At 47.7% G+C, this 12,914-nt stretch overlaps 4 protein-coding genes across 4 annotated transcripts; 2 read left to right on the forward strand and 2 right to left on the reverse strand.

Moving 5' to 3' along the window:
* Nucleotides 1-409: 409 nt before the first annotated feature.
* Nucleotides 410-3,240, reverse strand: CANTADRAFT_257151 (uncharacterized protein). Its single transcript, XM_020207514.1, has 2 exons — nucleotides 2,224-3,240; nucleotides 410-598 (listed from the first exon to the last, which is right to left on the reverse strand). Exons 1-2 carry the CDS (start codon nucleotides 2,810-2,812, stop codon nucleotides 462-464), a joined length of 726 nt encoding a protein of 241 aa, XP_020064502.1. The 5' UTR covers nucleotides 2,813-3,240; the 3' UTR covers nucleotides 410-461.
* Nucleotides 3,241-3,971: 731 nt separating this feature from the next.
* CANTADRAFT_100899 (uncharacterized protein) lies at nucleotides 3,972-6,245 on the forward strand (the record flags this gene model as incomplete). Its single annotated transcript, XM_020206146.1, has 2 exons — nucleotides 3,972-4,466; nucleotides 4,499-6,245. Exons 1-2 carry the CDS (start codon nucleotides 4,321-4,323, stop codon nucleotides 6,243-6,245), a joined length of 1,893 nt encoding a protein of 630 aa, XP_020064503.1. The 5' UTR covers nucleotides 3,972-4,320.
* A 795-nt stretch (nucleotides 6,246-7,040) lies between these two features.
* Nucleotides 7,041-8,330, forward strand: NOP13 (Nop13p; the record flags this gene model as incomplete). The annotated part of the gene is made up of 3 exons (XM_020210053.1): nucleotides 7,041-7,169; nucleotides 7,230-8,059; nucleotides 8,111-8,330. 3 exons carry the CDS (start codon nucleotides 7,041-7,043, stop codon nucleotides 8,328-8,330), a joined length of 1,179 nt encoding a protein of 392 aa, XP_020064504.1.
* Nucleotides 8,331-9,132: 802 nt separating this feature from the next.
* SLK19 (Slk19p) lies at nucleotides 9,133-12,126 on the reverse strand (the record flags this gene model as incomplete). The annotated part of the gene is made up of 1 exon (XM_020211699.1): nucleotides 9,133-12,126. One exon carries the CDS (start codon nucleotides 12,124-12,126, stop codon nucleotides 9,133-9,135), a length of 2,994 nt encoding a protein of 997 aa, XP_020064505.1.
* Between the last annotated feature and the right edge of the window lie 788 nt (nucleotides 12,127-12,914).

Raw genomic sequence — 12,914 nt, forward strand, 5'->3', positions numbered from 1 at the left:
TGTTGGTCTGGTGGAATACCTTCCTTGTCTTGGATCTTGGACTTGACATTGTCAATGGTGTCGGAAGATTCAACTTCCAAGGTGATGGTCTTACCGGTCAAGGTCTTGACGAAGATTTGCATACCACCTCTCAATCTCAAAACCAAGTGGAGAGTGGATTCCTTTTGAATGTTGTAGTCAGACAAGGTTCTACCGTCTTCCAATTGCTTACCAGCAAAGATCAATCTTTGTTGGTCTGGTGGGATACCTTCCTTGTCTTGGATCTTGGACTTAACGTTGTCAATGGTGTCGGAAGATTCAACTTCCAAGGTGATGGTCTTACCGGTCAAAGTCTTAACGAAGATTTGCATTGTATAATGTGTGTGTATTGATTGTAAATGATGAACAAATAATGGGTGGCAACTCTCCCTATTTATACCAGCGCAAAATTGATTACTCAGAGCGGCTAATCACGCCGCCCCCTATTTTGTATGCGGTAGATAACAGCCCACAGGGTTACACGTGACGGCTGGTGCTCGGAAGGCAGGAAAAAGCAATGCACCACGCACAGAATCTGCTGGAAATGCACAAAAGCAATTTAGCCATGCCAGATTAGGCAAGGCATCCAGGCCGTTGATGGGGAAGAAAAAGAAATTCGCCACACCGGGATCTGCACGTGACCCCGATCTCGCCTGCAAAAAGAAATCCTAAATGCCTCGGGGACGATACGGAGCAACTGACTGAGACATCTTCGGCACAATAATATCACCAGCGCTCGGGAATAGGCACTGTGGCGGGTGCTTCGTGTATTGGGTTTCCAGAACCCCTATTGACGCGACATAGACCCTCAATGGCCTCCCTTATAAACTATATACTACCAACAGGTACAAGCATACAAGTCCGATGGATGCAATTAATCCCGCGTGGCGATGGCCTGCGGTTGCAGAATAAATAATGATCACTGGTTGAGTTGACGAAGATAGACCCGATGTGGTTGTTTTGATGAAAATTTTCTCGTGGAGGACCAGGGTGGATGTTTCGTAGAGTGCCCGTAGAGTATCCGTAGTCAATGGGATGGTTTTTCACGGGAGTGGTGGTTTTTCACAGAATTGCACGATAATCTTGGTGGTACGAAATAGCTGGAATGTGTGCAAAATGTGTCAAAATTTCCCAGGACATTTGGCAATGGCCCAAGTATCTCCTAATGCTTTGCTTAAGGACCGATAGCATTATCCTAGATGGAAATGTCTGTTTTGGATGTAGGCTCAGGTTGTGACCTGGAGTGCTTTCGATCGTCTGCAAAATGTGTCAAAGTCATGTGAGGGAAGACGACTTTTGAGTTTTGGCTCATTGGAACATGCATTATGACTCAGAAGTCAAGCACAGTTTATGCTGAGATTCTCCTATCCAAAGAGACTTGAACACCAAAAGCTAGGCACCACCCCCAATGACTCTGACGTGAAAGCACCGATATTCAGAATTCGGTGATGAGATTGCTGGAGCTGCCCCACCCAATTTCATACGCGAACACGAATATTCAAATTTTACTGAAACTGGTGGAACTCTACCCCAGGATCCAGACGTGTACTGCCCTCCAACGACTCGAAGTAGAATGTGGTATTGTATGAGCATACTGTGTAGTGGTAGATATTCAGAAATCAAATTTTGCTGAAACTAGTGGAATTGCACCCAAGCCCTGACCTGTCCAACGACTACTCAGCTTCTGTAACTGGTTAAGTACTGCTTGCCCAAAGACTCTCAGAAGTACATCCAGCGACCCAGACCTGAAAGCACGAATAATCAATTTACTGGAACTGAAACCGTCCCCAACGACTCAAATAATAGGATTTTGGTGGTGGACTGGAGAAATTGTTAGCAGCCTCTTTTACTTCAAGAAGTAGTAAAAATCGAGGAGGGCCCATATTCGTAATCGAGTGTGGAGAACTATTGCCAACGAGCCAGACGTAACAAAATAAATAATCATATTTTGGTGAAACTTGCACCCAATGTTAGACGCCAAATATTCACATCAGGTGAAGGTTCAGTTCCACTTCCACCGCTACCACTCAGAGGTATCAATAAGCCGGTAGCCTCCAGTGCTGGCCCTGCGCAATACCTCCTTCTTCCCTTTCTCCTCCATCGTCCGAGGCGTCTTGAACCGGACTCGAAGCCCCAGTTCCCGCTCCAGAACCTGCTCCAGACGTCCGTAGCCATAGTTAGGACTGGCCAACTCCAAAACCTCTGTTTCGAGCTCAGGACCCCCAGATGACCTACGCTTGACGCCTGGCGTAGCCATTTCTGTCCGCAAACGATGTATATTGACCCGATACTCCCGTAACTGGTCCTGGTGCTGGCAGAGAGCCACCACCTTGTGAGTCTTGAACCGCAACGAGTCCTGATACTTGAGAGGTACTTGGAGTACAAAGAGAGGCTCCACCAACGCCTTGCACGAGTTGCGAATCCACCGTACAAATTCGTCCAGTCCGTTTTGCATGAGGTAGAGCACCACTGTGACTGTTTTGAGAAGGATCAAGCTGGTCTCCTCTGATGCTGCCTTGACTTTTGGATGTGCTGGAACAGTTTTAGCTCTGCGAATGGTGGTGTTGGAGTTGGTGGTGATGGGACTGGAATAGGTCCTTTTGAGGGGGGTGGGANCTCCCAGCTGGAGTCTTTTGGCCAAGGTGGCTGTTATGGCGGCTAGCGCCTTGGGGGTGTAAGTTAGCGACGAGAGCTCGATGAGCTCGTGGTTGTAGGGGCCTAGAGGAGAGCTGTCAGTGGCTGATTTGATTTTGGCGTCCGTGGGGTTGGCGATGCTCTTGAGGGCGGCTAGCATGGTGGGTGGTAAGTGGTAAGTGGTGGATTAATTGATATTGTTGAATTAACTGATAGAGTGGCGGTGATGGTTCAAGGTGGTATTTTAGTGATGNCAACGCTTGGTCTGGTTTGGCCTGTTCTGTGCAGTTGGTTTAGTTTCAGCTGGCTTATTACCTAGTCTGGTATTAGAGTCTGGTTCTTTTTAGTGTCTGTATGACTGCCTGTTGTGGGATTCTGGCCTGGTGTAACTGCTACAATTGTGTATTATGATACAGCGGTCAGGTCGTAAATGCCTGGTAGTAAGGATGTATCTGGTATTGCAGCTGTCTGACTGGTGTCCGAGCTGGTTTTAGGTGATAGACGGGTAGATGCCTGGTCTTAATGAATGGCCTGGGTTGTTTCAGCTGGCCTTAATGTTTGCCTGGTAGCTGTTGGGCCTATTTTAGTGTCTGGGATTGTATCTTTAGTGTCTGCGATTGGCTTTTGCGGCATTCACAGTCTGGCTAGCGTGCGTTTGGAAGAGTACTCCAGTAAAACCTGGTGCAAAACGTGCTGAAAACCTGAAGTAGTGTCAGCGGAAGGGGACCATAAGTACTCGCCAGGACCACACGGAAGATCGTGCTGGTTTGGGACAATAGACGGGTGACGGCGTGGCTGCTGGCTGGGACGGTTCCTTCGGATAGAATGGTTTTGTGACATTCCGAACCTGTATGTAGAATTAAACTATATGCATCATCCTATCGAAATGACACACACGGGGACACGAGCACGTGACCCGCCCCATTTTTACCGCGAGTGGCGAGAGGTCTTGTGCCTGATGGGCCAGCGATCAGATCCCACCGAGGATCGCCCGCGGGTCCACTAGCCGCCAGACCCATGATGGCGGCCGGTGCAGTAGTGCCTAGTAGATTTGCACCGTTTTTGCGGTGGTTGGGCCGCTTTTCCAGCTCTTTTTCCCTTCCTACCTTCTCGCCACTACCCCGTTACTCCCGCGAGCTCCCCCTCCGCCAACACCCCTGGCTCCCCCGGTATCTGCGGCGCACCTTCTGGTGTCGTGCGAGCCCATCGGAACGCACATCCCCCCTATTGCGCGAATTCTCCCGACAAAAATCATTGGGAAATTGATCGGAAGACACTAAAAATTAAAATTTTGACTCAGTACTCCGTTTTCATTCCTCCTGCTCCGTTCATTCTTCCTGCCAGGCGTGAACTCCAGAGTTATTGGCTAGCGTCTACACCTCGTGGCCTGCACTGATCCAACCAGATTGCCCACCCGCCCAGAAAAGTCCGATCTGCTGCTGCTCGAATCCGCAACCAATAAGCAGACACCAGACACAGCGAACCCTCCCATATTCACCAGCCGTCTTCTGCCCGGCCATTCCTCCGTTATTTCCAGCTGCCTCCATCATGTTTTGATCCCAGTCCTGGACCACCCCCGACTGATCCTACATTGTACGTGAGATTGTTCGACTTCTACTAGCCTCCCAAACACCGACATTTCCGCCCAGCATACCCTAATTCCCCGACATGTCCGACCCGTCTCTATCATTGCCGCCTTCCAACCCCCTCCGCACCCTCTCTGCCGCCTTGGACACCTCGCAGTCCTCCAACCGTGGCAAAGACGAAAAGCCGTCGTTCAACTACGACTTGGAGGTCTTCAACCAGTGCAAGAAGTACCTAGACGCCAAGAACCACCACGGTCTAGCGCCAGACAGAAAGGTGTCCCCCCTTTTTTGCGGTTCAAAATCTGGCCCTTGTTGTTGAAATACCATCCATTTGTATTGAATCCGTTCATCCAACCAGACAACGACTTGGAAGCTGACGACGAGGAGTCCTCCAGCTCCAAGGAGGGTGACTCTAGCTCCAAGGACGCTGGAGGCCCCGAAACCCCAAAATTGTCCCGAACTGAGGACATCAAGGCTCGCATCAAAAAGGACCTCAAAAAGTACATCCAGAGACTCAAGTACTCGGCGTCGTTCAACTTGTCGCCCACCGAGCTCAAGATCTTCGAGATCTTGGAGGCGTCGATCCTCAAATTCTCGCTCAAATGGGGCAAAATCATCAAGTACGACCAGTCATTGACTTGGATAGCGTTGAACTTGGCCGAGTGGTTTCCTCCTATCCAGAACACCCCCTGGGTGTTGGTGGGAAGAGACAACACGTCTTTGGACAACTCATTCATCGTCAATTTCATGGACGACTACTCCAACTACATCGACAACATCCCTGACTTGAAGGAGTACCTCGAAGGAATCATCAACGACACTTCGTTCGTCAACTTGACTTTCCACGACGTCTACGAGCGGTTGGTGTTGGTGTTGTTGCACTCGCCTGAAGAGAGAAACAGAAAGGACCCTTCCAAGCAGTCCAGCTCTAGCTCTGCCTCGTCCAGATCCTCGTCCTCAGTGTCCCGGGGCATACTATCCCCACCAAAAAAATTGAACAAGACCGTCTTGCCCATCTCGGGAGGAACCATCGAAGAGAGAGTGTCGTTCTTCATCTACTGCTTGAGAAAGGTGCTCCCCGAATTGTCTGATTATTTCCACGAGGAACAGATTTTGAACAAGTTCGGCAGCCACGATGACGAGTGGTTGATTTGGTGGTTGAACTACTGCGGATCCAAGGTGTGGTCCAAGTATGATCGTGGAAGAATCTGGGATTCTCTCCTCGGCTGGANATTGAAGAATCCAAGGAAAGACATGGCATACTACTTGGAAAAATTGGATATCGATTCCAAGGATGTCAGCAACAAGTTTCTTTCGAAATTGGGTCCAGATATCTTCTGGTCCTTGAGTGCCCATGACGACTTTGGCAGATCTCTTCCCGCAGTCCAATCCGAAGACGAAACCAACGAGGAAGTTAAAAGAAGAAACTCTTTCAAGGACTTGGTGGAAGAGCTCAGCAACCAGTCATCATCCAATCTGTCTGGCGAGCCGTCGCGGAGACCCTCTGAAAGCTTACTTGCCCAAGATAAACCGGGGTCCTTGTTGGAAGTGACTATTCCGTTCTCGCAACTCGACGCCCATGTCGAACTCATCTTCATATCTTTAGCATTCTTGAAGTCCAAGGAAAACATCTTGGTGGAATTGGACCAACATGAGATCAGACAATACCTCTCAAGGTTGCCCACCAAGTCGTACAAGTACAAGCAAAAGAAGTATTCCGACTTGAACAACAAGCAATCGGAAACCACAACACCCACATCCCTTTCAATTCCCTCTTCTCCATCTTCAACCTCGCCATCCCCCATAGCTACCGATGCGTTTTCTTCCACCACCTCGACTTCCACATTGTCTTCGCCACTGCAAGTTGATGAACACAACGAGGATAGCATTATTATATCCAATGACTCTGTGTTCAATCACAAGGTGGATTTCATGGATAATATCATCAACGAAGCCGGTGAGTTGTGGAGAAAGTGGTTATGGCTGGAAATGATCGAGGACAATTAGTTGTACGAATACTTATGATAATTGCCAGTAAAAATTGTAGGGCTAAAAAGATCGAGTCTTGGATTGCCAGTAACATTTGGAAGATACATTATGTGTTTATAATTGCAAGGAAGTATAATTCAGATAGGATTTTTCTAGTGAAAGTAACAACTCCTAGTGATCGGAGACAGTTATTATTCGCTAGATACATCATTTTCGATCAATACAAACGGCACAAGAAGGTAAATTAGGCAGCATGCAGAGAAATTAGGGTCTACTCTTCGCAACTGGATGATTGGGTTGAGATGTGAATTGGTGAAAAGCAGTATGAAATGTATTACACCCGCTTGATCATTATACACAAATTATCTTATCTACTTCTAGTTGCACATTAGATAAAAACCATTTATGAGTAGTGTTGTACATGTTCATGATCTCTATGAACTTGATTTCTGGGAGATTAAATTTCTTAGTAATATGTTCAATTCATATAACTCTACCCTTAGCAAAAATACACTGATTTTTCCTCTCAACACCACCTAGACTGTTTCAATGGCTCGATTGGTTTAGACCCTACGATCACTCTAAAAATGATCCCCATCTGACAGAGACAATAGCTATCAATTCAAAAAATTTACAAGATTCGACCAAACATCCGAACAACCACCACCTGCCGTAGCCACACTCAGCATGACCCCTTCGCCAGCCCCCTAGCCGTCCCCATTGCCATCCTCGTTTTGCTCCAGCTCGCTGGCCCATCGCCTGTACGCACTCCACATATATTGAAAAATATGCGATGAGATATCAACCACAACCATGGCTTCAGAAATCGCCCGTAAGGAGAGCAAGAAGGACAAGAAGGACAGAAAGGAGAAGAAGAAGGAGCTCAAGAAGAAGGCGACTAAGAAGGAAGCGTCCGATGAAGAGGTAGAGGCCCCAGAACAAGTGGAAGCTCCAGTTTCAGATGAGCCTGTGGAGCACAACTCAGACTCAGATGAAGAAGAGACGGAGGCTGCGCCAAGCGGAACTTCCAACAGGGCCACTCTCGAAGAAATCTCTATCGATTTGGCTGCAGGAGTCCCACTTTCTAAGAAACAGCAGCGTTTGCTCAAGAAGGGTAAGTTGAACTTGGAAAAGCTTGCAAAGAAGAACCCACCCGTCAAACCCGAGCCCACACCAGAGGAGGCTGCTGCTGCCGCTGCTGCTCCTCCCAAGTCGACAAAGTCCGAGTTCGGAGTGTGGATCGGAAACCTTTCGTTCGACACCACCAGAGAGGACTTGATCCGTTTCATTGTCGGAAAGACCAGCACCTTTGGCGAGTCTGCCAGCGCCGACGAGGATATCAAGGTCACAGAAGACGATATCTCGCGGGTCAACTTGCCCAAGAAGGAAAACAAGATCAAGGGATTTGCCTACGTGGACTTGCCCAGCTTGAAGCATGTCACCACCGTGATTGGGTTGTCTGAGTCTGTTTTGAACGGCAGAAAATTGCTTATCAAGAACGCCAACTCGTTCGAGGGCAGACCAGCCAAGGACGCTGGTGCCACCTCGAGCTTGTCCAAGAATCCCCCCTCCAGAATTCTTTTCGTGGGAAACCTTCCTTTTGATACCACGGAAGACAACCTTGAGGAACACTTCAGACACTGTGGGGATATCGTCAGAATTAGAATGGCTACTTTCGAGGATACTGGCAAGTGTAAGGGATTTGCATTCATTGATTTCAAGGACGAAACTGGTCCTACCACTGCATTGAAGTCCAAGTTGGCCAAGAGCTTGATCAACAGACCATTGCGTTTGGAGTACGGAGAAGACAGATCCAAGAGAACCCCCAAGAGGTTCGAGGGCGATAGAACCCGGAACGAGGAGTTTTCTGAAAGACCAGAAAGGGAGGATAGACCAGAAAGACAGGAAAGAGTGCATAGATCGGAGCCAGCAGAAAGATTCGAAAGGCCAGCAAGAGCAGAAAGACCAAGACCTCCTAAGAGATCGTTCAGAGACGACGACAACTCAAACAAGAGATTGAAGTCTTCGGTTGCGTTGGCCAATGCTCAGAGAGCCAGTGCTGCTATTGTTCCTTCCACCGGTAAGAAGACTACATTCGATTAAGGGACCTCAAAACACAGCTCCACAGGAATGGTTATTGAAAGGGAATCTTTTCGTATTCAGTGCTAAGGTTCAGGTAGAACTCGGCCAAATATAATCCAGAGAAATGCTTATGAAACAAACTAGTAGATATATTTATCATAAGAGAATGGCTCACAGTGGCCAACTGGATGTGATTCAGAGGTGGTTTTCTTTTGTACTGTATGAATTGTTCGTAATAGATGTATACGCGTGATATTTATTGTATTTGGTGGAAATAGTTCTCTAAGAATTCCCCGTCTTTAGTTCATAATTCGTGCTTCGGTTACAATAAGCTGAATTTACCAGCCTCGAGCCAAATCCACGACACTCGTGGACTTTCAATGAGAATGAAGAGCCAAGGAAATTTCACTTGAACAAAGTTCAAGAGAGAGGTAAGATTTCGTAAATAAGTGTATTTCATTTTTGGATTCCATTTGAGCCGTTGGGTGCAAAGAAATGGTGTCGTCACTAATACGGACAGCATAAACGTATTGTCATGATTGTGGTCAATGAAAAGAACTATTCTAGTCGCTATTTGTTAAATCCAAAAATCCACTTTAACCACTTAAAGTAAATTTTCACCTGGGATAACTTCCCTAGATTAACTATTTTCACAATGAAATGCTTGCACTGTCACTACACTTTTTCACTAGAAACATCAATAATACAACTATGAATAATACTATGAATAAAAAACTATGAGCACTCATAGGCAGCAGAAATAAATAGCGGGAGCTGTGCTCTCTAAACAAAAATTATTACAAAAATTAGGGACTTCTCAAGTCTAGATCTTGACTCTATGCTTGGCCAACTCCTCGGCAGTCATTTCCAAGTAATTAGGATCGTTCTTGTTGGCTTCGTACTCAGCGTCAGAGACTTCTTCATAAATGGAGTAGGTGTCGTACTCAGAAGAGTGGGTGGAGGTCACATCGTTCTTAAGAGCTTCGGGTTGCTTGGAGATACTTACAGCAGATGGGTTGGCGGCCTTGGATTTAATGTCCTTAGAGGAACCAGTAGCTTCCTTGGAACCATCTTCGGAATCCTTTGGAGAAGTCAGGCCCCCAGTAATCTTCTTTCCAAGCTTCTTGAATCTGCTAGTAATACTGTTAGATCTCTTGTTGGAATCTCCAGATGATCCTCCAGATGAAAGACCGTTAATAGCAGCTCCAGCTCCTAATCCAACTCCAGCTCCACCAATACCAGCAGCAGTAGCATGCTTCTTGTTGCTAGCATCCTTTTCCTTGTTTGCCAATTCTGAAACAGGGGAATCGGCAGCTTGCTTAGAAGAGGAATTCTTAGCATCTGCTGATTCAACAACAGCTGCTTTGTGTTGAGGAACAGCTTCCTTAGAGGCAACTTGGGGTTCCTTCGCATCAATGCTAGAAGGAATAGCTCCCTTAGATTGCGAGTTAGCCAAAACAGAGCCGCCAACGACACCAGCAGTGGCAGCACCTGCGGCATTTCTAGAAGCCTCCTTGGCTTCTTTTTCTTTTCTCTCTTGCTCTTCCTTTTGCTTCTTTTCAGCAGCTTCCTTCTCCTTCAATTCGGCAGCTTCCTTCTCCTTCAATTCGGCAGCTTGTTTCGCCTTCAATTCAGCAGCTTGCTTTGCCTTCAATTCAGCAGCTTCCTTTTCCTTTCTCTCGGCTTCCTCCTTCTCCTTTCTTTCGGCTTCCTCCTTCTCCTTTCTTTCGGCTTCTAACTTGGCCTTTCTCTCGGCTTCCTCCTTTTCTTTTCTCTCAGCTTCTTCTCTTTCCTTTCTTTCAGCTTCTTCTCTTTCCTTTCTCTCAGCCTCTTCAGCTTCAAGTCTGGCCTTCTCTTCAGCTTCAAGTCTAGCCTTTTCCTCAGCTTCGACTCTTGCCTTTTCCTCAGCCTCGAGTCTAGCCTTTTCCTCAGCTTCGAGTCTGGCCTGTTCTTCAGCTTCGAGTCTAGCCTTTTCTTCAGCTTCTTCCTTCTCCTTTCTTTCCTTCTCTTCCTTCAATCTTTGTCTCTCTAATTCTTCTTCGTGCTTTCTGTTCTCGTACTCTTCAGTAGCTTGAAGTCTCTTTTGCTCATTTTCTAAAGCAATCTTCTTTGCTAATTCTTGCTTTTCGGATTGCCAGTTGCTGAACTTTTCCTTGGATTCATCCAATCTCTTTGAACGGTTAGACTTGTCGCTCTTCAAGTTACCTAAATGAGCGGCGTATGCAGCGACAGAACCAGCCAATACTCCAACTTCAGCACTGAGAATGTTGTGCTTCTTTTGCTTGGCTTCCAATTGCTCCTTACTTTGGGCAATTCCATTGTCTAATTCTTCCTTGGTGGCCAAGTTGTTGAAGATAGCAGCCTGCTTTTCGGAATGTTGTTCTTTCAACTCGCTCAATTTCTTCTCTTCTTCAGCCAATTCAGCAGTTAACTCCTCAACTTTGGTGGAGAGCTCAGAATTTTGGTTAGCCAATTCAGACTTCTTTTCGTGCAATTCCTCAATTTCTTGGGTAGTCTTTTCTTGGTTAGCCTTGGAATCTTCCAACTCTTGCTTCTTGGTGGCTTCCAACTCTTCGTGGTTCTTTTCGAGTGTTTCCTTGTCAGTGGTGTGCTTCTCAACTGCCTTGACCTCTCTTGCTTCGAAGTCAGTGTTTGCAGTTTCGATTTCTTCCTTGGTTGTCTTTTCGAACTCAGTGGCATTGGTGGTGGCGGTCTTCTTTCTTCTGGTCAATTCGCTCAACTTGGCAGCGATTTCCTGAGTAAACTTTTCCTTCTTCTTGCCTACTTTCTTGGCGTATTTGTCAAAGTCAGCTTGTAACTTTCCTTCATGCGACTTCACCTTGGAATCGAGCTCTTGTTGCTTCTTGATATCATCCTCGGTTCTAGTTTTTTGGACTTCCTCGTTGAGGGTGGCCAAGACTGGGGCAACTCTCTTCGCAGCAATGTCGAGTAATTGTTGTTGGGTCATTTTCAAGCCGGAACCCAAGTCAATGATCTTGTTAGGGTCATCCAAGGTACGGTCGACAGAACCAAGAGCAGCAGCATTAAGCTCATTATAACGGTTCAACAAGATAGGTTTGTCCTTGAGGGAGTCCAAGGTAGCCTGGTTAGGAAGCTCGACTGGCTCGTACTTGGTCTCTGGTTGGGTGACGATTTCAAGTGGGTTTTCCTTGACCTGTTCCTCGATGTTGTCGGTGTTGTCGGCCTCGACTGGGGCAGCAGAATCCTTAGAAGTCTCAATTTCTTCGTTAGTCTCGACCTTGGTATCAGTGACTGCAGCGGCGCCAGAGTCAGTCTCGGCAGCGGCTTCAGCAGCTTCGGATTCAGCTTCAGCTTCAGTTTTAGCTGCTACTTCAGTCTCGGCTTCGGTTTTTTCAGCTTCCGCCTCGGTTTCTTTAGCATCAGTCTCGGTTTCTTTAGCGTCAGTCTCGGTTTCCTTTGCGACTTCGGCAGCAGACGAAGTTTTCTCGTCTACGGTGGCAGACTCCTCGACAGGCACGCTCTCCAAGGTCTTGACAGAGGCGTTGGAAGCGGACTTCTGGTCCTTTTCAGCCTGCTCCTTCTTCTCAGCCTCCTGCTTCTTTTCAGCCTCCAACGTAGGATGAGTGGCAAACTTCTTAGGCACCTTGATCTGGTCAATGTCGTTGGACTGCTTATACTTCTTCACAAGGTTGACCTTGTCTTTGCCGCCAGACGAGCCGTTACTGGACGTACGGAATGGAGACACCCAGGTGGATCCGCTGGTCAACTTCTTCAACCGACTGGTGGATGTGGACGACTTGCCGGACGTGGTGGACTTGGTATCGAGCTCAGACATACTGGCTGTGGCAATTGGGTGCTGGGGACGTTTTTGTAGATTAGACGCTGAAACTAGCACCTGAATTTAGCGTGTTGTTGCTGGAGTTTTGGTGCAGATGGCAGTCAATTGAAAACGATTGACGGGTAGGGGATGATGGTGGTGATGGGGTATCAATGCCTGGAGGGAGGATGGATTGATTGATGGGAAAAGAAGAAGGTGTGGTGAAGCAACTTGGACGAGAGGAGATACGGGGGAGAGTAGGGGAGGAGATCCGGGTATAGTGTGCCATGGGGAAAACCGGGGGATGATGGATATCCGGGCCTTTGTGCTTACTGTAGCGTGAGACAATATCCGGGCATTCTTGAACCGGGCACAATCCGGGCTAATCCGGGGCTTCGGTGCTTGTTGTTGTTCCGCATTGGGAATTGTACGTCATCAATCCAGGTTGTGAAACGACGCGTGGGGGAGAAGGAAATGTACAAGTAGCTGGAAAGTGGGGGATCCGCGTTGGGTACCGAGCAGGCAATGGGTAGTTGGCGGCTAGATGGTGGCTAGATAGCAGCTAGACGGCTTTTGATAGAAATGGTGGTGGACTCGGACTAAACATCACCTGACTGGTCTCGTGCGGCGCTATGGTTGCTGTTGTGCGGGCGTGCACGTGCATGCCCGGAACTCGCGGGAGTTGTGGTCACGTGGATGGTCACGTGAGCAGATCCCTTTCTGCTTCCTATCGGGCTATCCACCCTCCACCACCCCTCCACCTGCCTACGGCCTCCCTAGCACTGTATCCGCCCTCCCTGGCCTTA

This window comes from Suhomyces tanzawaensis (assembly GCF_001661415.1).
Source record: "Suhomyces tanzawaensis NRRL Y-17324 unplaced genomic scaffold CANTAscaffold_4, whole genome shotgun sequence".
Lineage (NCBI taxonomy): Eukaryota > Fungi > Ascomycota > Pichiomycetes > Serinales > Debaryomycetaceae > Suhomyces > Suhomyces tanzawaensis.